We start from the raw sequence: 27399 nt of genomic DNA, 5'->3' as shown, positions 1-27399 counted from the left end.
TCATTCATCAGCTAGGTGATATTGATAACTTAAATTTAACTTCTCGGTGTGTCTGTAAGTCAGCTTTTTGTTGCTGTGGCAACAATTCTGAGAAAGTTTGAGAAGGATAGTAAAATGTTACATGTAAAAACAATTTCATTTTAGCTGAACTTTCAAAATCTGGTTCTTTTCTTAATAATTGCAAAGTATTGTTTTCCAAAACTGTACCTAATTCTTAAAGTTCTTCAAATATATTTGTGTTCTGTTAGTATTTGTTATCTATAAATAAAACACACAAAAAAATAAAATCCTCTCACCTCCAAAATGCATGATATGTGTTTATTCTTATTCCCAAGCACACCTTTTGCACTAATGTTTTTTTGGCCAAGTCAGAGGTGAGTAAACTACTGTCTACAAACCAAAGTTGACTCATTGCCTGCTTTTGTATGACCTGAATGAGGAATGGACCATTTTTTATCTGTATACAGTAGTTTACTCACCCTGACTTAGTGTCATATGAAACCACATAAAATTCAGTTTCCATAAATAAAATTTTATTGGAACAGAGTTAGGTCCATTTATTTACATGTCTATGGCTGCTTTTGCTGTCCAAGAGTAAAAATCAAACAAAATGTTATTTGTGTAAAAAATAATTTCATGCTGGGCATAGTGGTGCTTGCCTGTAATCCCAGCGGTTTGGGAGACTTGAGACAGAGGATTGTAAGTTCAAAGCCAGCAACAGTGAACAGTGCAACAGTGAAGCGCTAAGCAACTCAGTGAGACCCTGTCTCTAAATAGAATACAAAATAGGGCTGGGGATGTAGCTCAGTGGTTGAATGCCCCTGAGTTCAATCCTTGGTACCAAAAAAATAAAATTCATCCTTCCTGTTGGAAAAACTGTATTACAAAAAAAAAAAAAAAAAACCTGTATTTTAATTGCATTCTGAATAAAAAAATTATATTTCACCTATCTTAAAAATGTGTGAAAATTTGTATTTTCTCTTGCTATCAGTATATCATAGCTCCATGGTAGAGCGCTTTCCTGGAATTCATGAGATTTTGGGTTTCATCCTCAGCAGTACAAACAAAACAATAAACAAAACACAAAAACTAGGTATTTATATAATATCCTCCACATTGCCTCTTGGCTGACAAAGCCTAAACTATATTGGTCTTTTACAGAAAATATATGCCACATCTGTTGTAGGTTATAGGTTTCCTATACAAACGGATATATTCTAAAATTCATTTTCCCACGTGCTATTGGTTTGTTAATATTTGAATTTCCCATCAAATACTGCATGGCTTAATTTCAGTAAACCGAAGTAACATTTCAGATCCATTTCATTGAACTATGAAGTCCTCAAAACAAATTTTTTCTTTATTTACAGAGAATCTGTAGTGCTTACCTTATTCATTGCAATACTTTCCATATACGTGTGATCATACATTTATATTACTCCCAACTTGCCAATTCCTATATTAGAATGGTCTACGGTATGGTGCTAATCCATGTCCTTTTCAATCACATTACTAAACTTCTTAGATCAAATTATATATTTTGATTCTATTCAATTTAATTTCCTCACTTCATTGTTTACAATCCTGGCATCATGAAAGCATCATTCCTAAATTGTGATTTAGCTCATCTTTCACTTTCAAAGTCTATGAGCTAACTGAACGGATCAACTTAACTAGAGAGAACTCTGGTGAGAGAAATGCCTACGTACATTTTAAGACCAGGGAGAAATGGTTTTATGTGAAATATTCGCCATTTCAGAGAGTTTGCTCTAAAAATATCTTCAGAAAGTGGTTCCGAACTAAGTTTCTTAAGAAATGACCCCAGATGAGGAGAGTCAACGGGGGAAAATTCGGGAAGGCTGTGATTCAACAAGAGAGGAACTAATTCGTTTATTTCTCACGGGGGCCCAGGTTGTAGAAAGTAAATTTTAAAAAATAGGCACCCACTCCCCAAAGGAAGACCCATACAGCCTCCCCTGATACCGGCACCTCACCGTCCAGGCGGTGACTCCGCGTTCGCCTGGCAACCCGACGGAAGCAGAAGCCCAGCGCGGGGAGCCCAGGAGCCGTTCCTAGTGCCTGCCCCTGCGTAGACAGGAAGTGTCGAGGCCTCGGTGTCTGCAATAACTGTCCTGCGTTGGCCATTTGGAGTGCTGCTCATGGCTCCAGTATCTCGGTCCAGCTATTCCGAGGACCCCCCAGGTTCTCAGAGGCCAAGACGCAGCTCTTCTGGGAGCCCACCGTCTGCGCGGAACAGGCGCTCCCCTTGGGGTGGCAGTTCCCGCCCTCACTCCCGAGGACCGGAGGGCATTAAGCCTCGCTGGGTTGGGGTGAGCGTTGGCCCTTCTTATCCCCTTAGCCGCGCTGGGTCTTGGGAGCGGCCTCCAGGCCTCCACAGCTACGACTTCTCGTCCTCCTCTTCAATTTACTGTGGGGGATATCGCTACCACCACCGTCACCACCACTACGGGGGTGATTGGCAGTGGGCAGAACACTATGAGAAGGAAAAGGAGGAAAGCTATCGGCAAAGGAGGCTGAAGGAGAGAGAGAGAATTGGGGAGTTGGGTGCGCCTGAAGTGTGGGGGCTGTCACCAAAGTTTCCTGAGCCAGATTCTGATGAACATACCCCAGTTGAAGAGGAGCTGAAGAATCAAAAGAGTACCAATTCAGATTCCAGCTCTGAAGAAAAAAGAAAAAAGAAGACCAGTCGTTCAAAAAAGAAAAAAAGAAAGAAGTCCTCTAAAAGAAAACATAGGAAGTATTCTGATAATGATAGTAATTCAGTCTCTGACACCGATTCTAGCTCTGATGATGATAAAAAGAAAGCCAAAAAACCTAAGAAGAAAGACAAGAAAAAGAAACACAGAGCAAAAAAATACAAGAAAAAGAATAAGAAGACTAAAAAAGAATCCAGTGACACAAGCTGTAAAGCTTCAGAAGGGGAATTTCCAGAAAGTATCTGGATGGGACAGTCAAAGACTGCAGATACAATGGATTTAATAGGCCCAGAAGCACCTATAATACATACCACTCAAGATGAGAAACCTTTGAACTATGGTCATGCTCTGCTCCCCGGTGAAGGTGCAGCTATGGCTGAGTATGTAAAAGCTGGAAAGCGTATCCCACGAAGAGGTGAAATTGGGTTGACAAGTGAAGAGATTGCCTCATTTGAATGCTCAGGTTATGTCATGAGTGGTAGCAGACATCGCAGAATGGAGGCTGTAAGACTGCGTAAAGAGAATCAGATTTACAGTGCTGATGAAAAGAGAGCTCTTGCATCCTTTAACCAAGAAGAGAGAAGAAAGAGAGAGAATAAGATTCTAGCCAGTTTCCGAGAGATGGTGTACAGAAAGACAAAAGGGAAAGATGACAAGTAAAGACGTTTGTTACACAGCAGGACTTTCAACAACAAATTTTCCATCACCAAAATAATTTGAAAAGATTTTACAGTGTTATTATACTTACTACAATAGTAAGTCCCTCAGGGGAAAAAAATCTGCTTTTTGAGATATCTTTAGTCATTTTATTTTTATTTTCCATTTAAAAAAATACCTGCACATGATTTTTAAAATATTCAAATGTTACTGAAAGAGAGTAAAAGTAAATCTGTCACTCCAGTCCCCAATTTCCATTCCCAAAGAAACCTCTTTTTGGTGTCTCCTGTATCTTCCCATCGTTTTGTGTTTATACAAGGGCATACTTTACTGTATGAAGGTTAGTTTTATCCTGAAAAATGTTTTAAGGGTTTTTTTCTTCCACATTTCTCTGATCTTTCTTTTGGAGGGCTTCATTGCCTCTTGGAGCCAGTCATTTGCCTTGAAAGGACTAAAAGAATCTCAAAAAAGAACAAAGGATTCAATTGAGTTGCAGTTAACAGATGAGCTTTTTGAAAAATAGAAGACATTTGATTCTTATAAACTGAAAAGTCTAGACAGCAAATGTATTTCCAGTATGGCTTTAATAAAACTTGGGTTTATTTCCCAACCTTTCTTTTCCATGAGTCATTTTCCTCAAACTGGTTTCAAAAAGACTGCCAAATCTCCAGGTCTGCCTGTAAATAGGAAAATATTTGTAATATTGTCTATAATATCTGTAAAGAGCCAATATTTCTAACTTCACATTCCAAACAAGAATCCAGATTTTCTTGGGTCTCATGCCCACTTAAAACAAGGGCTATTGCCAGGAAAACAGAAAGGCCTACTCCCAGAGCTAAAGGTATATGAGTTACATGGGAAAAGAGTGAAATCTGCTGAATGAAAATCAGGGTAATGTTGGGCAGGGAAAATAGACAACCAACATATGCCTGTGGTGTTGGATTTAAAAAAAAAAAAAAAAAAAAACATGAGATAGTAGATTTGCTGAAAGTTCTTGAAGAAAGTCTTGGCTTTGATTATTAGAAACCAAGTTCTGATTAAAGAGGACATAGGGTTTATCCATAAATGAGATATAAGTGAAACGATGAAGATTGGAGGTGCTTGAGTCTTCCAAAGAGTAGATTGGGGTCACCTACACTAACTATCAAAGAAAAAATAAGAAGATATAAAGGAGGAGCAGAACTCATGAAGAGAAGACCAGATCAGGAGGTACTCCAAGCACAGGAGAGTTAGCATTGAGAGACTGACTCAGGATTCTCTACCGAAGACTAGAATAAACTCAACTTGTGGTCTGTCATAAGGCCTTTGTTGTCATTTAGTGATTTCTGCCTGATATCTCACTGACCTTGACAAGTTCAATAGTGGCCAAACTATCTCATTTGAATAACACCCTTCTCAAGGCTCAAGACACTGGTAAGCTGAAGGTGCAAAGGTGGGCTTCTAGAATCTAGTATGGAAGTGTAACGTGAAAGGTCACCTTCATCCCAACATATGGTACAGTTGAAACTGGACCATTCCAGCTTGAGGTTTTCCCAAAAAGATAGGGGAATATTGACGAAAGACTGTCACATCTTCATTTTTAGAAATAAACAATTTATTCCAAACTAAACACAGGAATTGACAATTTGCTTTCTTCGCTTAATAGTAGATCTTGGAGATGTTTTGTGTCTGTCCATGTGATTCTCCTAAATGACTTATAGCATTCCATTGTATAAAAGGACTATATTTTACTGAATGTTTAAGGTATTTCTTATATTTTACTATTACACAGTACTGTAATGAAAACCTCTATGATGTGTGACAATATACCTAGCATATTCATCTAAAATAGAAATATTGGGTCCCAAAAAATCCTCTGAAAGCCGGGCACGATGGTGCATCCTTATAATCCCAGAGGCTTGGGAGGCTGAGGCAGAAGGATCTCGAGTTCAAAGCCAGCCTCATCAGCTTAGCTAGGCCTTAAGCAACTCAGTGAGACCCTGTCTCTAAAATTAAAAAAAAAAAAAAAAAAGGCTGGGGATGTGGCTCAGTGGTTAAGTTGAAATCTGGTACCAAAACAAAACAAAAACAAAAAACAAAAGAATCCTTTGAGTCATCTAGAAATGTTCATCTTTCAGTAGGATTACTGGATCAAAGGGAAAACGTATATTAGATGCTTTTTATGTGCTTCACACTGTGGTAGATAACTAGGGATAAACCCAGGATCAAGTTAGTCTTGATCACTACCATCATAGGATTTTACATTCTATTGGGGAGACAGACTTAAGAATTAACAGTTACAATTGCAGTATGCTATTAAAAAAAATATATGGGTCTAGAGATTTTGCAGGGGGAACTTTTTGATACGGCTGTCAAGGAAAGTCTAAGAATGTCACAGTTAAGCTCTGTGTGCTTTTAATAGATACTGAAACAGTGCTCTCTAATAAAATAAGATGCATCATTTTATAAACCAACATCAACACCAATATTGTACTTTAAAAAGCTTTTTATCTTTGTCAATCTAATGATGAAAATGGCAGTTCATTTTCTTTTCATTTCTTTAGGAGGTAAGAGAAAGCATCCTTTAATATATTTATGAGTGTTTTACAATTTGTATGTGTGAGCACACTTTATAACTTGTCTGTTCTTCTATAGGCTTTTTGTTTTATTAATCAAAAAATTTTCAAATAATAAAAAATATCTCTTTATCATGTATCTTGAGAATATTTCTTCCTTTTATTTTTTTCCTCTAAATTTGCTTTATATAATCGAATGGATATACATTAATGAACAGAAATTTAAGCAAGATACATTACCAATTTAACAGAACCCAATAATCTAATTTCTTCCAATTTTTCTCAGATTCATTTGAGTGTTTCCATCATGGTGCTCATAAAGAAATCAAACAACATATGGCTAATACAGTTGAATGTCAAATTAAGTACTTATGACATACTAAATTCTTCTATAATACAATTATGAAGAATCTTTAAGGAACTTATGTTTTGTATATAGAAAAGTGTTAGAGTCAAACATTCAACTCAACAAAATTAAGAAACATTTCTGATTCCTCTGTTAGTTGTAGAATGCTTCTCCTTTTACTAATGAATGTTTTTTAGCTGTAATATCACTGAGCTGAACAAATAAATCACCTTCGGTACATAAGGAAAAATAAACATATGCTAAATGGATAAACATTACTACTACATCTTTACTAGACCATCTCTATCTCTAACACTTCAGAAGCTTAGAGATTTAGAGTATTCTTACATTAACTGCAAGAAAAATTAAAGGAGAAATTCCTTTTTTGAAATCACAACTATGAAGTCATGTGGTTATAAAATTCTGCATTTGTGTGCAAAACATGAATCACATTTACCTTTATTCACCCTAATAGTCTTGTCAATCACCTAGCAGGACTTAACAGATACCTTTCAAAGAAACAGGGACTGAGATGTGTTTATATAACTTCAATAATCTCATCACTACAGTAATGAGAGATGCAGTATCCTTTTGCTATGGTTCAAGACAATAAGGAAGGAGAGATCGCAAGAAAGAGAAATCAAAATTATTACAACTGAGAAACTACTTCTCATTAAGTTTTACCATAATGCCACCTTCATTTTTACATAAGCATGGTGGCATAATTCAAGTTCAATAAATCGGAAATCTTAATATTTAAAATTTACCTTGACTTTCATTTATCACCATATTAACAACCAAAAGAATTAGAATTGAGTGTTTCCATCATGGTGCTCATAAAGAAATCAAACAACATATGGCTAATATGTTGGAAAGGGTAATATTAAACCCACTTTGCTGAGTTGATTTATTGACACATTAACTCATTTTTATATAGAAAAGGGATAGTGCATCTCAGTTTGCTTACAAGCTAGGGGATCACTTAAAATTCTGCATTTCCTAACTGCAAACAGAATATAGCACTTACAACAGGTTATAAATAAACTGGTTTTCAAGCATAGAGCCAGCCCCAATGATAATACACTATTTAAAAAGACCTAAGGTAATGAATTTCATTTCCAATGGGAAAAAAGAACTGTGCAAACAAGCTTAAAACTACTTTTTTGTGTGTGCCAGTGTTATAAAATGTAGCTTTTAATAAAATCTTGACCCAAATGCCATTAACTTCAGAAAAGAATTTGGTGGAGAGAAAAAAGTTATTTCATTTAGGAAAAACAACCACTATCTTTTTTCCTAATATTCAACACACACAATTTATTTATTTATTTATTTTTATTTTTTTTTTGAGAGAGAGAGAGAGAATTTTTAATATTTATTTATTTTTTTAGTTTTCAGCAGACACAACATCTTTGTTTGTATGTGGTGCTGAAGATCGAACCCGGGCCGCACACATTCCAGGCGAGCGCGCTACTGCTTGAGCCACATCCCCAGCCCCAACACATACAATTTAAACATATACAGTTGCTTTTAACACTTTACACAATTCCTATGTACTGGAGCAATAACGAGGTCTAAATACAATTATATTCTCAAACACTGGATCAAGACTTTACATAAATATATCATCCTACTCCCCACACCCCACCCCCTACCCCCCACGGAAGTTTCTAAAATATCACGTAACTTTCCTCAACATCTGTAGCCATCCAGGAATTTTTAGGAAACTTTTTGTACATGATCTTAATTCCTAATTCCTGGCTCTTTGGGCTCAGTGATGAAAGATCAAAACCACCAAAAATGATGGTTCACTTGAAGCCAGACAAGAGACCCTGGCTCAATTAGTCTCATAGTGTTGTAGGGACAACACTATGAGACTAATTGAGGCAAGGCACCGAAGACAGCAGGAAACAGTTTTATTTGGCTGCAGCCAGGTTCAGAGGACACAGCTTTTGCTGTGATCAATTAATCCCCTGAAACCCGAGTTCAGGGAGTTTCAGAGTTTTATACCCAGTGTGTAAGGGGAGGGGCTCAGAAGTTCACAGTCTGCAAAAGTTCACATAAAAGCAGCTTTTTCTTTCACTGTTTTGGGCAAGTTAACTCTTCAAGGACAATACCTGAGAAGGGGAGAGCTTCTTCTCCTCTTTCTTTCTTCCCCCTGCCAGCTGTTACCATATAGCCCAATTGTAAATTATCTTGAAAATGTAGACATCTCTGTGGAGCCCAGCTCAAGGCCAGAGGCCTTGTTTGCACATTTCTTCAAAGTACTATACTGGATATGTTTGTGAAAAACTAGTAAGGGTGTGTTCAGCACCTGGAGTGCTGGTATCTTCTCTTCTTTGACAGTGGCCAAGTAAACAGGGCCACATGAAAACAGGAAGTTTATCTATAATATACTCTTTTGCAGAGACTCTTTTGTTGACAGTCCTAAAATCAGCCATGGAGAAGAGGGCTTTTCTGTGGAGAAAGGGGGTGCCACTTCAATAGGATGAGGGCAGTGCTGCATCAACTAGCTCCATGCAGGAGGAGCATGTGAAGGATCTCATCAACCAGTCATCTATACAGTCCAAGTGATGTGCATGTGCAGCAGAAATCGAATTGGGTCCCCATAAACAAAAGTCCATCATACAGATCACACACTCCTGGATCTTTTTTTCTGATCCATCTCTTCCAGGGTCATAAACTCCTTTAAGCAGATGCTATATAAGGCCTATTCATTGAGCTATCCTAATTTGTTCCTCTTCAGTCAACTAAGTTGCTAGCCGAGTCTGGCTAGGTGTTGGATAATAAACTGGAACTGGAACTTTTTGCTAATATGGCGGCAGCAGCGGCTCCTGATCTGGCTGTGTCCCCTCGCCAAAGCTAGCCTGGTCAGACTGAGAGTGTTATAGTTAAAGCTTTGTCCCAGGGTTTCATAAACTGACTTCCAGACCACTCACTTATTATCGAATCAAGCCTTTATTGAAGCACACCGGTGGTGGCTGACCAGGACATAAAGCTGTTCCCCTGATCAGCCCCGAACAATTGCAAGGGCACTCCTTATAAGTCTGAAAACTGCAAAAGGGATGTTCAGGGGGTCTAGCCAATGCAAGCAAGCCAGGTTACAGAAGTGGGACAGTGCAGTCAAGCGGAGGGAAGCCTAACCAATCACAGTTAGCCCAGTCACCCCAGTTACAGAAACAGAGCCCCATTACCCTAGTTACAGAAACAATGCCCCAATAGGTAGTTCCGTGTTCTTAAAGGTTTCTGTAGCAAAGGAAAAGAACATCTTGCTCCAGTCATGACTCTTCTACTTGGCGTGGTTGTTTCACAGGATGAAGTCATAAAACAAAATGGAGTCACACTTGCTCCTACTATCACAAGACTCCTGAAGCTGGGAGATGTCATCTGAGGTGGGGGATTTGAGGCAGTTTCTCATCTTCTGGGGCCGGGGTGTGTAATCTTTGCACCGTTGTGACGGTCTTCTTTCTCCCTGTTATTTGAGTTGGTTTCCTGGGAGACACTTGATCATATTGTCCTTTAGTACCTAACAAGATTGTTAACATTATCGAAACAAATATCTTTTGTCTTTCTCATTTGGGGAAAAGATGAAGCTGAGAAACTATGACTTCTAAGAAAATCAAAGTAAGATGGGTGGACTTTTTTCCAAAAAGAAAAAATACACACAATGCATCAAATACTACATATAATACTTACAGAAGAATTTTCCTAACAGTTTTTTTACTATAGTTATGTGTAACTTGCCATTTAACATTGCCATTAATGAGGGACCTAGCCAATTAACCTGACTTAAAAAGATTTTGAGAATTATAATTTGATTATGTATCACCTGTGTCTTGGCGGAGTTAATAACAGAACAACTTTTTCTTTAAAGTACTTTTGCCCAGAATATGTGGTTACAGGTTGTGGAAGAGAAGATAAACAGACAACAAAAATTTTGTGTTATGTTTGTTTCAGGAAATCAATAGAATCACTTATTATTAAACTCTGCTCAGGTAGGAAGTTGAACAGATCAAATCACTTGTCTTAACTGCCAGAATGACACAGTTTTATTCAGTGCTAATAAACACCACAAAAAATTAAACTAGAGTCACTTCTGCTGATTAAATTACGATTGTGAATTTTATGAAACTTCATTAACTTTCTTATGGACCTTTATTTTATGAATTCATGAAATTATCTAAAATAATGTTTCACCAAACACAAAACACCAATCATAAAAATCCCCAACTGACCTGTCTCTACAATGGATATTTCATGGTAATTTTTAAGTTCTATAGTATTATAGAAATTAAATATAAAGGTATTTCTTAGCTATAAGCAGTTTAATAAGAAATTGTAGATTTGGCAAAATTCTGTCTTTTTTATTTTTAACCTCTGTTCGTTGGTTTTCTGTCACTGTGACAAAATACCTGAGGTAAACTACTTAAAAAGAGGAAAAAGCTAGGTATGGTGGTGCATACCTGTAATCTCAGCAATTTGGAAGGCTGAAGCAGGAAGATATAACAAGTTCAAGGCCAGCCTGGGCAACTTAGGGAAAGCCTTGCTCAAATTTACAAAGGGGTGTGCATGTGACTCAATGGTAGAGGACATCCAGGTTCAAAACAAAAGGAAAAACTGTTTATTTTTGGCTTACAGTTTCAATTCATGGCTTATTGGCCCTGTTGCTTTAAGCCTGTGAGAAGGCAGAACATTGTGATGAGCAACACATGGCAGAGGAGGTCATTTCACCTTACAATAGCCAGGAAGCAGAGAGATGGAAAAGTGGGTACGGCAGGGGAGGGAGAGGGAGAGGAGAGGCTGATGTTCAAATATCCCCTCAAGGAAATGCTCCCAATGACCTAACTTTCTTCCATTAGGCCACACTACTAAAACTTTCAACATCTCAGTAGCATCATAGGCTGGCAATCCAGATTTAACACATAAGCCTTTGGGAGAACATTTAAGTTCAAGCCATAATATAATCCAACAAGTTCAGCGAGGTTTTTCTGGAGATATTTCTAAGATTACATCATCAAATATAAGGGAAATTTTTTATTTAAGATGTGTTTATTTTTGTATGATAAAGCATATATCACCTGGCAGTGTGGCCCACACCTATAATCCCAGTGGCTCAAGAGGCTGAGGCAAGAGGATTCTGAGTTCAAAGCTAGCCTTAGCAAAAGCGAGATGCTAAGCAACTAATAAAATACAAAATAGGGCTGGGATGTAGCTCAATGGTCAAGTGCCCCTGAATTCAATCCCCAATACTCTCTCCCTGCAAAAAAGAAAACATACATCTATTTTTACTTTATTAGGAATCTCCTCTTTTAATAAGAAATGCATACTGAGTTTTATTAAATAACATTGTAGCTTTTATGAACATCATATATGATTTTTATTAGCCTATTAATATGATTCCTTAAAGTTATTAATTTTCTGATATTTAACTAAGGGTTAAGTTTATTAGATTTATTTGTAGAATTCTGATAGTTTAAAACAATCACTGGTCACATAATTTTCTTTTTGGAAATTCAGAGATCTTGCTGTATGGGCAGACAGGAAGAGCATCATCATTACAAGAAGATAAGAAATATAAATCTTATGTTTGGTGACATGATTTGCAATGCAGTTGTGTCTTTACTTATGATATTGGGGGGGGGGGAGTCTTTTTTTGCATATCCAGTGAATAGACCTTGTTTAAGTCAGCTTTTTCACTTCTGCAACTAAAAGACCTGACCAGAATAATTTTAGAGGAGGAAAAGTTTGTTTAAGGGCTAACATTTTCAGAGGTCTCAACCCATAAACAGCAGACTCCATTTCTCAGGGCTCAAGGCGAGAGTGAACATCATGGAGAAAAGTGTGATGGAGGGAAGCAGCTTAGTGATGAGCAGAAAGCAGAGAGTGGGGGTGGGGTGGGGGCGGAACTGACTCTACCCACCAGATGCAAAATATATACTGCAAAGCCAGGCACCCCAATGCCCTACCTCTTCCAGCCACATCCTACATGCCTTTAGTTACCTAATTTTTATTAGGGGTTTAATTCACTGCTTGAGTTAAGGCTCTCAGAACCCAATCATTTCTCCTCCAAATCTTGCATTGTCTCACATGTGAGCTTTTGGGGACACCTCACATCCAAACCTGATGGCACCATAAAGATCACTGTAGTTTATAAAAATGAGAATAATTCTGGAAAATGAAAATCTTAAATTAGAATGATCAGCAATGACTATTCTGTCCTGGTAAAAATGGCATTTTATCTACACTTGCCCTTCCCAAAAATTGCAGACAGACTAATTAACATGCACACTTTGCTAGTTTGGTGACTTGCACCTGTAGTTCTAGTTCTTTGAAAGGCTGAGATATATCATCACTTGTGCCCAGGAGTTCAAGACCAGCCTGGAGAACATAAAGATTCAGGCTAAAAAATAAATTAATTAAAATGAATTAATGGACTGGGGATGTAGCTCAGTGGTAGAACCCTTGCTTACTTTGTGCAAGACCCTAGGTTCAGTCCCTCACACTGAAAAAAAAAAAATGTATTGTACACCCTGAATTTTAAAAACTCTATTTAAGAATTTTGATTTTCATAGGCTATTCAATTCAATGCCAATAATCTCAGCCTTGACAAATTAGCCATGGAAGGGGAGTTTGAGAGGGAGAGTAAGATACAATTACTTCCTTTTGAAATGTAAAATTTTGTTATGTTTATCCTTTAAATAATTGGGGGGCAATCCCTTCTTTAGAGATAAAAATGAAATCAATAAATAAGTTTTCCCTTAAAGAAAGAATTCACATAAAATATTTACTGAAATTGTTAGCCTAACAAAAAAATTTTTTTGAGTTAAATATATTTAACTAAAGATACTTTCAAGTATCTGATGCCCAAGGATAAAAATATAACTTTCTTCATGATAATGAACCTGCTATTTTTCTTGTCATGGAACTACGTCATGGTACAATGGTTCCTTTAATATTTAACGATGTTTCAAAATTTCTATCAACTGATCAATTAAATAGAAAAGTTTGTTCAGATTTTTTTAAAGGATTCATTTTATTCAAAGACTATAAACCAGTTTGTGACAAGATGGGAAAGAGGAACTATTTCTATTCTCTGCTATAGAATCTATTTTGGTAAAATAATATTATATAGATTTTTTTTTCCTCTCTGAAACCTACATTCAAGGAATTTTTTTATGACTCTTTCCTAAGATAACACTTTTTAAAATCACTTCAAGCCTTTCAATTCAAATATCTTAATTGTTCAATTTAACTTCCAAAATATTTTGACACTAATTATTGTCATTGATGATTTTTTTGTAGTTGGGAAGAAATGTGAAGTGTGAGCTTGTTTTATTTATTTAAGTGAGCAAAGTGGAAATGTCGGCTATTTGTGCTAACATTCAACTGAGCTGGCCCGTTGCGAGACTAAAATAAGTTCGCGCTTTAAAATGAAAACAGGTACAGCAAAAACAGAATATCAACATAAGCTCACATTCCACTCTCCTCTTTGATGAGCAGGGATGCTTTAAAATCTCTCTAGCAAGGCTGACGCAGGACACCACAGAGTCAAGGTCCTCCAACGATCCTAGAGTGGAGACGAAAGTGCGCCGGGGAGCGAGAACTGACACTCTGAAAAGCTTAGCAACGTTTTCCAGAGCTTTTGGCTACCTCTGCGGGCCCTTGGTCGGTGAGTGGTGATTGGGCTCGGGTTAGGGCAGAATTGTGGCATGGAGGTTTTAAGAATGGCCAATTCTAGATGGATGCAGAGAAGCCTTCCCCGATCGAGTTGCTGAGAATTGGAAGCTGGATACGAGGCGGCAGGTATCAACACTGAGGCCTATGAGAGGACTTGTTAACGGTCATAACCTTCTGCATATTTTTCTTGCATTGAGCGCAATTTTAGATAAGTATTAAAGGTGGGCCTCACTTGGAAGATAATCTTTGAGCAGAAATCTGAGAAGCAACAGCAAGCTCAAAGGCCTAAAGCTGGAACTTGTTTGGCATATTTGGGGAATAACAGGGAAACCAGAATGGTTGGAGCACAGTGAATAAGGATGACATTTATAGGAATGATGGATTAGGTAGAGGAGGGTGTGGAAAAAAATGGGCATCGAATGTATAAAAAAAAAAATTGGTCTTTTCTTGGTGATTTTGGACATAAAGCAGAGGAAAAATGTGAATTATTATTATTATTATTATTATTATTATTATGTGTGTGTTTGTGTGTAGGAGGTGGTTAAGTACCCAAAACAATCTGACATGTTTTAAAGCTTCTCTAGCTGGGAACTCATGATGAGAATGGATTGAAGATGGGCAAGAGTATAATCAGGAAACAACATTTAGGAGTATTAAAAAAAAAAAAAACTTGCAAATATGTCAAGTTTTTCATTAAAAAAAAAAAACTTGCAAATAATTCAAGTGGGAGATAAAGATAGTTTTGGACCAGTATTGTGGTAGATGTGGTTAATAGTGGTCAGATTATTTGTCTGCTTTGAAAGTAAAGTCAGTACTGTTTGCTACTGGATCAAATGTAGGGTATAAATATAAGAGAAGGCAAAGATAAGCCAAGGTAGTTGTACTGTGGATGCAAGGGAAACCTTATGTAAATTCCTTATGTAAATTCTTCACCTCTTCATGTCTCAGTTTCCTTCTCTATACAGCGAGGTTAAAGTTGGCTATGGCCACTCAAGCCTATAATCCCAGCAGTTCTATAGGTCAAGGCAGAAGGATTTTGAGATCAGCCTCAGCAAGACTTAGTCTCAAAATAAATAAAATAAAAAGAGCTAGAGATATAACTCAGTGGTGGAGTGCCCTTGGGTTCAATACCCAATACCAAAAGAGGGTGAGGGAAGAGAGCGAAGAAGTTACTTTTTATAAGTTTGTGTGAGGATTAAGTGAATCAATAAATAGGAAGCAGATAGAATAGCTATATAGGCTAGACAATAGGAGTAGGATATATAAGGACCCAGGAGCAAGAAAGAGTATTGCAAGTTTGATGAGTTAAGAGTAATTCATAAGCAAAGTAGATCATAAGAAAAGTTAAAGCACATTAAATATTTTGAACTTGATCTTAAGAGTAATGATGAGCCATTAAATGTAACAGACATAGACACAATATAGACACAATATTTCATATCCTTCTTAGAAAGATCACTGATGGCAATGTAGAAAATAGATTGGTGTAGCAGAAAGACTAGTTGTAGTAGTCTGAGTAAGAGAAGGTGGAGGCAAAGGGGGATAATGAAAAGGGGTTGGATTTGAGGGATATCTAAGCAATAGAATCAGTAAAACTTAATCAGATACATGAACTATAAAAGGAGGAGAGAGCAGCCATTTTTCTGACTCAAATAGCTAGGTAGATGGAACTCTCCCCCAAAACAGGTTGTTAATTACTGATTATGTATTATGCTGATATATTTAATTAATCATAAAAATCAACCATATCATACACAATATGCCTGTATTGGTCAGGGCTTTCTAGAGAAACAGAACTATTATCTATATTGAATAATCAATAGATAGATATATAGAAATAGAGTTGTTATAGTTGGATGTAGTGGTACATGACTGTAAATCAGCTGTTCAGGAGACTGAGGCAAGAAGATCTCAAGTTCAAGACCAGCCTGAGCAACTTACTGAAACCTGCCTCAGAATAAAAAAGAGAATGGGGATGTAGCTCAGTGGTAGAGTACCATTGGGTTCAACCCCCAGTACCACCCCCACAAAAAAAGAGAGAGATTTATAATAAAGAATTAGCTCACATGATTATAGAATCTTCCAAGTCCTTCAGGGTGAATCAGCAACTTGGAGACCCGAAGAAAAATGTTTTAGTTCTAGTCCAAGTCAAAAACCTGAGAATCACATCAATGTTTATAGCAGCACAATTCACAATAGTTAAACTATGGAACCAACCTAGATGCCCTTCAGTAGATGAATGAATTTAAAAATATGAGGCATAAATACACAATGGGATATTACTCAACTATAAAAAAGAATAAAATCATGGCATTTGCAGGTAAATGGATGGCATAGGAAAAGATAATGCTAAGTGAAGTTAGCCAATCCCCTAAAAAACAAATGCCAAATGTTTTCTCTGATATAAGGTGACGGACGACTCATAGTGGGATTGGGAGAGGGAACATGGGAGGAATAGATGAATTCTAGATAGGGTTCAGGGGTGGGAGGGGAAGGAAGGGGGCAGGAGGTTAGTAAGGATGGTAGAATCTGATGGACATCTTTATCTACTTAAGTACATGTATGAAGACACGAATTGGTGTGAACATACTTTATATACAGAGGTATGAAAAACTGTGCTGTATATATGTAATAAGAATTGTAATGTATTCCACTGCCATTTATTTAAAAAAAATAAATAAAATAATAGTCCTGGTTGAAAAAAAAAAAAAAACTGAGAATCAGGGTGGGGTAATGGCTCAGTGGCAGATCTCTTGTCCAGCTCCTGTGAGGCACTGGGATTGATCCTCAGCACCACATAAAAATAAAGGCATTTTGTCTATCTACAACTAAAAAGCTAAAACAAAAACAAAAAAACACCTGAGAGTGTAGTTCTAGCCTGAAGGCCAGAAGGCTTTAGACCCAGGAAGAGCTAAGAGATGTTTCAGTTCCAGTCTGAAGTCAGAGGGAAAAGATAATATTTCAGTTTGAATACTATTAATAGTAAATATTCTTTCTAACTTGGGAAAGGGTCTACTTTTTTGTTCTAGCCAGATTTTAACTGATTATATGAGGCCTACCACATTATGAAGGGCAATTTGTTTTACTCAGTTTGCAGTCTACCAATTTAAATTTTAAACTCATGTAAAAACACAGAAACATCCAGAATAATGTTTGACCAAATATCTGGGCATCCTGTGGCTCAGAGTTGACCCAAAATTAACTATTATAATGCCAAACTCATATTTTCTGGCTAATAATAATTATTTTTCATTATTTTCTCATTTAACCTGAAATCTCTGTGAATTAGGTATCATCTTCATTTTATAAATAAGTTAACTAAGTCTCTAGGAAGATAAGGGGACATGGCTTGTAAGTGACAGGGCTGAATTCGAATCCAGGCATAAGACATAGGTTTTTTCTTTTTTTATCTTTTCCTTTCTTTGGGGCGGGGGGTGGTAGTTCTGGGAATTTAACCCAGGAGTACTTTACCACTAAGATACATCCCTAGTCCATTTAATTTTTTGTTTTGATATAGAGTTTCACTTAGTTGCTGAGGGTCTTGCTAAGTTCTTGAATTTGCCATCCTCCTGTCTCAGCCTCCTGAGTTGCTGGAATTACAGGCATGCCACACTGGGTCCAGTGGCATAGGTTCTTGCTATCAGTCCATATTTACAGAAATAGACCTTATTGTCCTACTAGATACTCTTTATTTTCACTTTTCTTCTTACATATAAATGTTTCCCAGGGTTCCAGCTCCCCATAATCTTTCTGTAGCCATTATAACTACTGTGCTGAAGGCCAACAACTCTATGTTAACTTCTCTCTGTCTGAAAACCCTTGTTTCCTTGTCTAACTTTCACCCACCTCCATGAAGCCTTTTCTGACCTGTTAACTGAGATTTAGGTACTTTACCATTTTGCTCTTCTAGCATCCTGTGCATGCCTTCATCAAGACACTTAATCCACTGAACTATAATTGCTTCTTTATAGTAAACAGTTAATAACAGTTAAGATTTATTGAACCAGGTGCAATGGCACATGCCTATAATCACATCTACTTGGGATGCTAAAGTAGGATCACAATTTCATGGCCAACCGCATCCATTTAGCAAGATCCTGTCTCAAAAATTAAAAAGTGCTAGGGATGTAGCTCAGTGGAAGAATGACCCTAGAACACTTGCCTAGCATGCAAAAGGCCCTGGGTTCAATCTTCAATACCACAAAAAGAAAAGAAACAGAGCAGTAGAGGTTCAAGGAGTTGTCCTTTATTTCTTAGCGCCTAAGAGACTGGCACATAACAAGCCATCAGTATGATTTATGAATATTCTGACACTGGATTTAATGAACATATAACCAGTAATATTTATTTATTTACTTTAAAATATTTTTTTAGTTGTAGATGGACACAATACCTTTGTTTATTTATTTTTATGTGGTGCTGAGGATCGAACCCGGTCCCTCACATGTGTGAGGCAAGCACTCTACCACTGAGCTACAGCCCCAATCCCTACTTATTTTTTCTGTATCTTTTACCAAGCCCATTTTTTTACTTGTTATTTTGAGACAAGGTCTTGCTAAGTTGCAGAGGGCCCCACCAAATTGCTTAGAATGGCCTTGAACTTTCAGTCTTCTACCTTGGACTTCCAAGTCATTGGGATTACAGAGCTACCACACTTGGCTCTCTCTCATCATTTTGAGAATTTTCAAATCCTTCAGAAATATTGAAAGAATAATACATGTAATGTCTTTGTGTACCAGCAGTTGTCAATTTCCTATTACATTTGTGTGTTCTTACTCTTTGCACACATTTGAAAGTTTCAGCATTCATTTTCTGCTAATAAGACTATTATTTTTTGTGACCATGAACTATCATACCAGCTAAGAAAGTTCTGTGTCAGGGGTTAATAACCATTATCTAGCTGGGGATGTAGCTCAATAGTAGAGCACTTACCTACCATGTGCTAGGGCCTGACTTTAATCCCTTTGATCCCCAGCACTTGCAAAAAATAAATAAATAAATAAATAAATAAAGATAGGGCATAACCATTGTTTATAAAGGATTAGATAGTAAACATTTTCAGCTTTACAGGTGATACACTCTGTGGCAGCTGCTCAACTCTGCCATTGTATTGGGAAAGCAGATATAAACAATATCTAAACAAATGGATGTAGCAGTATTATAATAAAGGAATCCAAAATAAGGTAATAAGGTCCAGGCTTTACTTGGTTTTCTGGACTATAGTTTGCCTACCCCATTTTAATATTACATTCACATTTGGACTTCTGAATTTTTCAAAAAAAAATTTGTAGTTTTTAAAAATTATTATTTCACACATTGCATTTAGTGCTCTCCTTAATGTAGAATAATAACCTCCCAATACTTTCCTTTTATTTTTGAGCCCATGCCTGTTATAAATGAGTTGCAGTCTGGATTTATCTCAAAGTTTTCATTATTAGATTCATGGTAAACATTTTTAGTAGAAATGCTGTATAGATGATAAAGCACTATTGTTGTTGCTAAGTTTGATCATTCGGTAAATTTATGACTGCCAAATATCTCCATTTTCTCCTTTGTAACTAAGTAGCCATTGCTTTGGGTTTTTTTTTTGAGACTGAGAATGTCTGTTGTCACACTCCTTTCACCCAGTGGTTTTAGTAGTCCTTGATTGAATAATTAATTTTGAGGGCTGCAAAATGGTGATTTTTCAAATCTATTATTTCTGCCATGTTAGATGACAATCTTCTATAAAACAATGTTTTCTCGTTTTATTTATGTGCTTAGGAATGGTTACTTTAGAAAATAAAACAAATAAACAGTAGAAAGCTTATAAATCCAAGAAGAATTGCTATTGTTATTATTGTTATTACTAACATTACTACTTCTGTGATTCTTGTTATTATATTCTTAGGAGTACTCCTGAGAATACAGTCAAAAGAAAGTTCTCCAAAACAGAGCAGTCTGAAATTGGGGATGGCAACTGCATTGGTGAGTGCTCATTCCATTTCTCCTCTGAATCTGAAGAAGAAAAAACTTTGGGTAATGAAGGATGATTGATATGTTACCAGAGTCCTAGATTCTCTGGGCCCCAGTAGACCAGATGTAGATACCCAATGTCTCAAGAATACAATCAAAGACAAAAAGTGGTGATGAAGCAAGAAAGAAATTTATTAATCAGTATGGTTACACTGAGAAAAAACAAGTGGATGAGCATCCTAAACCTTGTCTTCTGGGTTCTGACAAGAGCTTCAGGAATATATAGGAGAAAGACAAAAAGTTGTAGCAAGAAGTCTTAATCAAAGTGTAGTCTGGTTGACCACTATATCAGATCTGGTTCTGCGAGGTCCTGCTGGCTCTAGGGAAATAGTTATTACTTGAGGAGGCAATTTGGTTCCCATGATGACACAATTGTTCTCATGTAGTGGAGCATCCTTGATCCCATCATGGGGTGATCTGCCTGCAGATCCTAAAATTCTTGAAAATATCTTAAGGCTTGAAAGGTTGAAATAAGATAGGTTGAGTAAATGTAGAGTTAATGAATATTACATTACCAATATTTAAAAAGACACTTCTTATTAACATGTCTATATGCAGAGTTGAGCAGAAATCTGACCCAAAGTTTAAGGTAGCAAAGGAAATAGCTGTAGGACCAAGTGAAGAGTCAATACTTTTAGCAAAAGCAGCCTTTAAGTCCCTGTTACAAGTACTGTACTTGAAAACAAGGATTAAAGCTGTAAGGAAACAGGAAAGGCCTTGGACAGAACCATTTACAAATAATTCAGGCAGTTGTGTAATGAAGAAATCACAGAACTTGAGAGACTTTGAGCCATCTCTGCAAGATCTGCCAATAGTGACTGAGCCTGAGATGAAGAACAGACCCTGGAACTGCTGGTGCTCCAGCAATTCCCAGCCATCCTGCTCAAGAAGTCCCAGGACTGAGTGCAGGACCATTGCACAGAGAGTAGGAGGGACTTGGTTGTTGTACTGGAGCATTTGTAGCAGGAGCATGGAGAAACAGGACAAGAGGAGATAGAAATCAGATGTGCTCTTTTGCAGGAAAACAAGAATTAAGCCTCTCCCCAGACAGCTGGGCGTGAGCACAGTTCAGTTTCTTTCCTGTCTGGGTATTCATCTTTATAGGTCTTAACATCAGCCTTACTTGATCCCTACTGGAAGGAAACTGAATGTGCTCTAGATTTCCCTCCCATTTTCTTTGCCACTTTGGGGTTTCTTTTTGTTCTTTTTTCTATCTTTGAAGTGTTTTTACAACAAGTTTCCTAAATCTACATGTATTTAATTATCTCTACATGTACCTAATTATCTGTAAAACCCAAACCAGGCAAAGAAATAAAAAAATGTTTGTGGAAGAAGCAGCCCCTCTGAAAAGAGGGCAAGAACAGCAGGTCCTATCCAAGTGTGACATTTAAAAACCTGAGAAAGAGAAGGGTAAGAACTAAATTGCATGTTTTTGCTTATGAGGTGAGAGAGGCTGTGAACTTCCCTTTGAGGCCCTACCAGCAAGTTGGTGTTTTGTTTGTTTTTGTTTAAAACCTTTATTTATTTATTTTTATGTGGTGCTGAGGATAGAACCCATTGCCTCTCATGTGCTAGGTGAGTGCTCTTTCGCTGAGCCACAATTCCAGCCCCAACCTTGGTGTTTTGTGTTTTGTTTTTGAGTTAGATTTGTTGAGGTATAACTTACATCAGTAGAATTCACTGTAACTCTATCAATCAGTGAGTTTTCACAAACAGGAGAAAAGTATAGTCCTCTAATCAGCACCACAATCAAGATATAAAAAATACTCATCACTCTAGGCATTTTAGTTGAATAAAACACCCCAAAGGTGCATCTGGACTTCATCTTGCTCTTCTTCCCTTTTAGTATAGGAATGAATTTTAAAAGTAGTACAGTTTTCCACTGAAGGCAAAGAATCTCAGCCACATGTTTCATTACTTTTTTTCTCCCTTTCTTTTGCTACTACTTGAGGATTGATCCCAGGGATGTTCTACCACTGAGCTACATCCCCAGGGTTTTTTTTATTTTTTATTTTGAGACAGTTGTTGAGGATCTTGCTAAATTTCTGAGGGTGGCTTCAAATTTGCAATCCTCCTTCCTCAGCCTCCTTTGTTTCTGGGATTATAGGCTTGCACCACTACACCCAACTCATTTTTTCTTATCTCCTTCAAATTATTGTAAATAGCAACTGTCTTTTTTTTTTAATACTTTTTTACTGTCAGTGGACCTTTATTTTATTTTATTTTTTTATATGCAGTGCTGAGAATCGAACCCAGTGCCTCATACATGCTAGGCAAGTGCTCTAACCCCAGCCCAAATAGCAATTATCTTTTATTTCTTAATGTCACCTGGATTTTTCTATTCTACTCTTAATTTCTTTGTTACTAAAATCCCTCTTTTTCTGTTTCTTACATTTTTCTTTTCTTCTTTTTAGTCTGATATAATCCCTGCTTCTTTCTCTCTCTCTTCCCCCCCTTCCATTGAAACTACCTTCTGCTCATACTTCATTATTTGAATACAAATTCATTAATGTTTCTCTTTTCCTTAAAACCTTTGTATGTATGGTACTTAGAATCGAACCAGGGGTACTCTACCAGTGAGCTATATCCCCAAACCTTTTTATTTTTTATTTTGAGACAGTGTCTTGCTAAGTTACTCAGGCTGGTCTCAAACTTGCAGTCCTCCTACCTTAGCCTCCCAAATTGCTGGGATTACCATTGTGTGCCACCATGCTTGGCTTAAAAACCTTTTAATAAGCTGAATAATATCATTTTTCTATAAAATTTTATAATAAAAATAAGATAAAAATCACTACCTTAACTCCCAGTTTCATTAACAAAGGCCTCACATGGCCTGTTCTGGTATATGCCTACTTATCAGTCTTATGTTCACTAGAATAACCAGTTTGTCCCAGTTTTTTTGAGACTTTTAGCAGTGACAGTTACACATCCTAAGAAATCCTTCAGTCCTAAATTGGGACAATTAGTTGCCTTTTGTCCCATCTACTCATATTGTATTTTTCTATCATGCCAGGCAATGTTCCATTTCCTACTTTCTCCTTGTGGTTTCTCTCTTTTGAACCTTTTTTGCCTTATTTCTTTTATCTGGAACAATTTTTTTCCTGCTCTCCCTGACTACTTCCTACTCATCCTTCAAGATATATCTTAGATATCACTTCCCCAAGTCTGGGTTAGTTTCCCCAGCTATGCTTCCAGAGCAGCAAGGTTTTTCATGTAGTAGAATAGATGATATTCCATTATAGTTTCTGTTCTACTTCTTTTTTTTTCTTGCCACACTAAAAGGGCAGGGACTTTATTTGTGGCATTTTGTTTTGTTTTTCTTTGAGTCACCTATAGTTACCATCCTTAAGTAGACACTCAATAAATGTCTATTGCTGAATGACTGATTTTCTTTCTTTCTTTTTCTTTTTTTTTTTTTTTAGTTGTAGATGGACATAATACTTTTTTTTTTTTAATGTGGTACTAAAGATTGAACCCAGTGCCTCATGCGTGCTAGGTAGGCACTCTAAAACTGAGCTACAGCCCCAACTTGACTGATTTTATTTCTAAAGTCATCCTTTACTTATTGCCCACTAGGCTGTTCAGTTTGAGTCTGCTTCAAATTTCTTCTGAGAGTCTCCTGATTAAATTAGCTGAAAGAAAGGGGCCTACCATTTTCTGAATGACTTTGAAGAAATGAACTTATAAACAATGACAGGTATATATTTTAAAACAAAAAGTGAATGTAATGATAATAAATTCCTGAGAATGTTGCTTACCCTCTGGATCTGTTGAAATGTTATTTTATATTCAAAATTCTGTTTTAATCCCCCTCCTCCCTTTTAGTTATAAATATCATGTTATTGTTGAAAAAGAATCTCCTCTGTTTCCTTCCCTTCCTTCTCTTAGTCTTTCACTTCTTCATCCTGTGTAGATTACTTCATTCTATTAAAAAGAGCTTTAATCCACAGTGTAGTCCATTATTTATTATATTATTTAATATCTCTACTCCTCACATGTGACTACTTTCTCTGATGCCTTCTTACTAATCCCTTCATGTTCACTTTTACTTTTGGCTCCCATCTCTTCTCTACTTTTTAATATCTGCTACCTTTCATTTGATCACACTGATTAACCTTCAGGTGTTTTTTAGAGCTGCTTAGGGTCTCACTCTTCTATTTTGTCTGTCCATTACCCCATTCTTACTTTGCGTGTCTATTCATATTCCAGGCCTTAAAAGCCATTTTCCCATCATCCTTCACATCCTTTTGCCTGTGTGTTTGAACATAGGTTTCCTTCATCTTCACATAATTTCACCCTTACGACTCAAATCTATATTCATAAAACATTTTTCTAAAAAAAAAAAAAATACCACTTGTTTAGTGTCTGCTATGTACCAGGCACTGTGCTATAGTCTCTTGAACTATTGGGATTGGGGTGGAGGAAATAGTCATATGAAATTATAAAAAGTCATATGAGATATTAAAAAAAGTCTGTTGAACCTATATAGGAAACCAGTTACTGCTGTCCAAGAAGATTAGGATTTTCATGAACACATTATCCTCAAGTTTTTAATGGTTCAATGGTTTTTGATTTATTGATAAGGATACTGAGCCCAGAGGACTTAAATTACTTTATAAAATTGTGTAGCTAGTTGGCATCACATCTACATTTCTTCATTTTCACTTAAAGTGCCATCCCTTTCTTATTGGCCTGAGGAACCGCAATTGAGTCCCCCCCCCCCCCCATGTAATGAAACATTTTCAAGACTCTACAGTCAAAAACAATTGGTTTGCTTGTTTTGTAGCTTCTCTGTGTGTGGTGTGTATCACATGATAAAACTTAAACCATTGAAAAGGAGTCATCCTTCACCGCAACCCTCTATCCTTCCCTGAAGGTCACTATTAACAATTTCTTATATATCATTCTATGTACTTTATACAAACACAAGCAACCACAGCATTTTTACTTTGCACACATGGCTTGATTTCATTTTTTTTCTCTTAGTTGCAGATTCCTTTTCCCAAGCACCAAAAAACAGGTCATTAGTGATATATATTTAATGTTTCAGGTGAAGAGACAAGGATTAAGAACGGGAATCTTGTTTCAGTGACCAACTCTTGTGGAAAAGTGGAATCATCTAGGAAAATTTCTGAACCTATAGAAGCTCTTTATGAAGACTCTGATTTGGGAAGGGAGCAGGCTAAGCCCAAGGAGAAGACTGACTATAAATGCTGAGAATGTAGGGAGGGAATTATCCAACATTCAGACCTGATTGAACATGGACTTGTACCCATGGGAGAAAAGCTCAGTGAATCTGAAGGCTGTCAGAGTTCTACTCTTATTGGACATCAGAAAATTCTTTCTAGAGAGAAAGGTCATCAGTGCCATGAATGTGGGAAAGTCTTTCAGAGAAGCTCACATCTTGTCAGACATCAGAAAATCCATCTTGGTGAGAAGCCATATCAGTGCAAAGAGTGTGGAAAAGTCTTCAGCCAGAATGCAGGCCTTTTGGAACATCTCAGAATCCATACTGGAGAGAAACCTTATCTATGTATCCATTGTGGAAAGAACTTTAGGCGTAGCTCTCACCTTAATCGACACCAGAGAATTCATAGTCAGGAGGAACCTTGTGAATGCAAGGAGTGTGGAAAAACATTTAGTCAGGCCTTGCTCCTCACCCACCATCAGAGAATCCACAGTCATTCCAAAAGCCATCAGTGTAATGAGTGTGGGAAAACCTTCAGTTTGACCTCAGACCTTATTCGACATCATAGGATTCACACTGGAGAAAAACCTTTCAAGTGTAATGTATGCCAGAAAGCATTCCGACTTAACTCACACCTCAATCAGCATGTAAGAATCCACAATGAAGAAAAGCCCTATGAGTGTAATGAATGTGGAGAAGCCTTCAGACAGAAGTCAGGTCTCTTTCAGCATCAGAGACATCACCACAAAGGCAAACTGGCTTGATGAGGTGTTCTCTTCCTGTAGAATGTCAGAAAGTATACATTGAGAAGCAAACAGCACTCACTTAGGAAAAGTTATTCTGGCCAACATCAGAATTCTTAGGGATTGAGTTGGAAGCTGTTTGCCTCCATTCTCTGTCCTTTGGTTTCCCTGAAGTTAGTTTTGGAGCCAAATAATTTCACCCTAGACAGTATAGTGAGATCAGAGTTAAATAGCATTCTTTACTATAAGACTTCTCAGAATTTTTAATGTGTTAATGAATGATTATGGATCTCCAAGAAATAGCCTCATGACTGAGTGAGGTCTTTGAAATTATCAGCAAATATAATGTCCACTGATTCATTAGACTTGTGTCAGACAGGAACAGGTTGATATTTTTTGCAAATGATATAGCAACAGACTCCTATAAAACTCATGATGTTTGGAAGTATACCACTCTCAAAGTTGTCTTAAAGTATGGGTTAATAGTGAATACTTTTCCCTAACAGGCTCTACCCCTCCCTCCCACTAGCCTTACCTTTATCCCTCCAACTCTACCCCCCATGCACAGAGGAAGCATTTTGGAAAGCAAGGATGATCCTTTCCTGGTTAATAATAAAACTTGCCTTCAGAATTATGTCATTTCATTTTTACATTTTCCATCCCCACCCCAATATCTCATTAATTCAAGATATTAATCAAAGTTTTACAGTCTGTGGAAGAGATATCACATTTTGAACTGTACTGAATTAATCCAAATAGCAACTGTCTTACTTGGTAACTCCAGTGCCAGTACAGTAACTACTGAATATATACTATTCAATAAATATTCACCAAAAGATATTGGACTTATTCCCTTTAATATTGATGATGCAGTTTTTAAATGTTGCTTGTTTTGGAATTCTTTGAAAGTCAAACAATAAAATCATCTTGGAGAGAAGATTATAATCTTTATATCATGAATAATGAAGTTTCATGATACTGATAAAGAATCTTAAGCTTAGAGTAGTCCATTCCCAAGCATAATAATAGCATCACTAACTGGTCAGTAGTAGCTGCATAAGGTACTGCTCTTTGGAGAAGCTGTCTTAGTTCACCAGTGTGAGAAAATTAGTGAATCCTCACCATGAAATGTCCACTAATATATCCATTGTGGAAAGAACTTTAGGCTCAGCTCTTACCAGACAATTGTTAACACCAGACAATTCAGTCAAGAGGAACCTTGTGAGTGCAAAGAATATAAAAAAACTAGTCGGGTCCTGCTGTTCACTCACTATCAGAGAAGCCAGTCACTCTAAAAGCCATCAGTGTAATTATGGTTAAATCTAGGTTCAGCCAGGCATGGTGGTGCACACCTGTAATCTCAGCCGCTCGGGAGGCTGAGACAGAAGAATTGCAAGTTCAAAGCCAGCCTCAGCAAAAGCAAGGCACTAAGCAATTCAGTGAGACCCTGTGTCTAAATAAAATACAAAATAGGACTGGGGATATGACTCAATGGTCCAATGCC

The 27399-nt window shown here is 37.0% G+C and overlaps 2 protein-coding genes and 1 pseudogene across 2 annotated transcripts; 2 read left to right on the top strand and 1 right to left on the bottom strand.

Moving 5' to 3' along the window:
* The first annotated feature begins 2159 nt into the window (after positions 1-2159).
* Nkapl (NFKB activating protein like) lies at positions 2160-3377 on the top strand. Its single transcript, XM_076859095.1, has one exon. It carries the CDS (start codon positions 2160-2162, stop codon positions 3375-3377), a length of 1218 nt encoding a protein of 405 aa, XP_076715210.1.
* Positions 3378-8752: 5375 nt separating this feature from the next.
* LOC143401535 (RING finger protein 11-like) lies at positions 8753-9690 on the bottom strand (annotated as a pseudogene).
* A 4162-nt stretch (positions 9691-13852) lies between these two features.
* Positions 13853-26529, top strand: Zscan26 (zinc finger and SCAN domain containing 26). Its single transcript, XM_076859097.1, is given in 4 exon segments — positions 13853-13941; positions 19840-19916; positions 23541-23661; positions 25015-26529. Coding segments are annotated over 2 exon segments (909 nt in total). The 5' UTR covers positions 13853-13941; positions 19840-19916; positions 23541-23654; the 3' UTR covers positions 25917-26529.
* Positions 26530-27399: the final 870 nt, after the last annotated feature.

The sequence above is a fragment of the Callospermophilus lateralis genome, chromosome 6 (genome assembly GCF_048772815.1).
Source record: "Callospermophilus lateralis isolate mCalLat2 chromosome 6, mCalLat2.hap1, whole genome shotgun sequence".
Taxonomy (NCBI): Eukaryota; Metazoa; Chordata; class Mammalia; order Rodentia; family Sciuridae; genus Callospermophilus; species Callospermophilus lateralis.
Note: the sequence above shows the minus strand (reverse complement) of the source record. Positions and strands in the feature narration are given on the sequence as shown.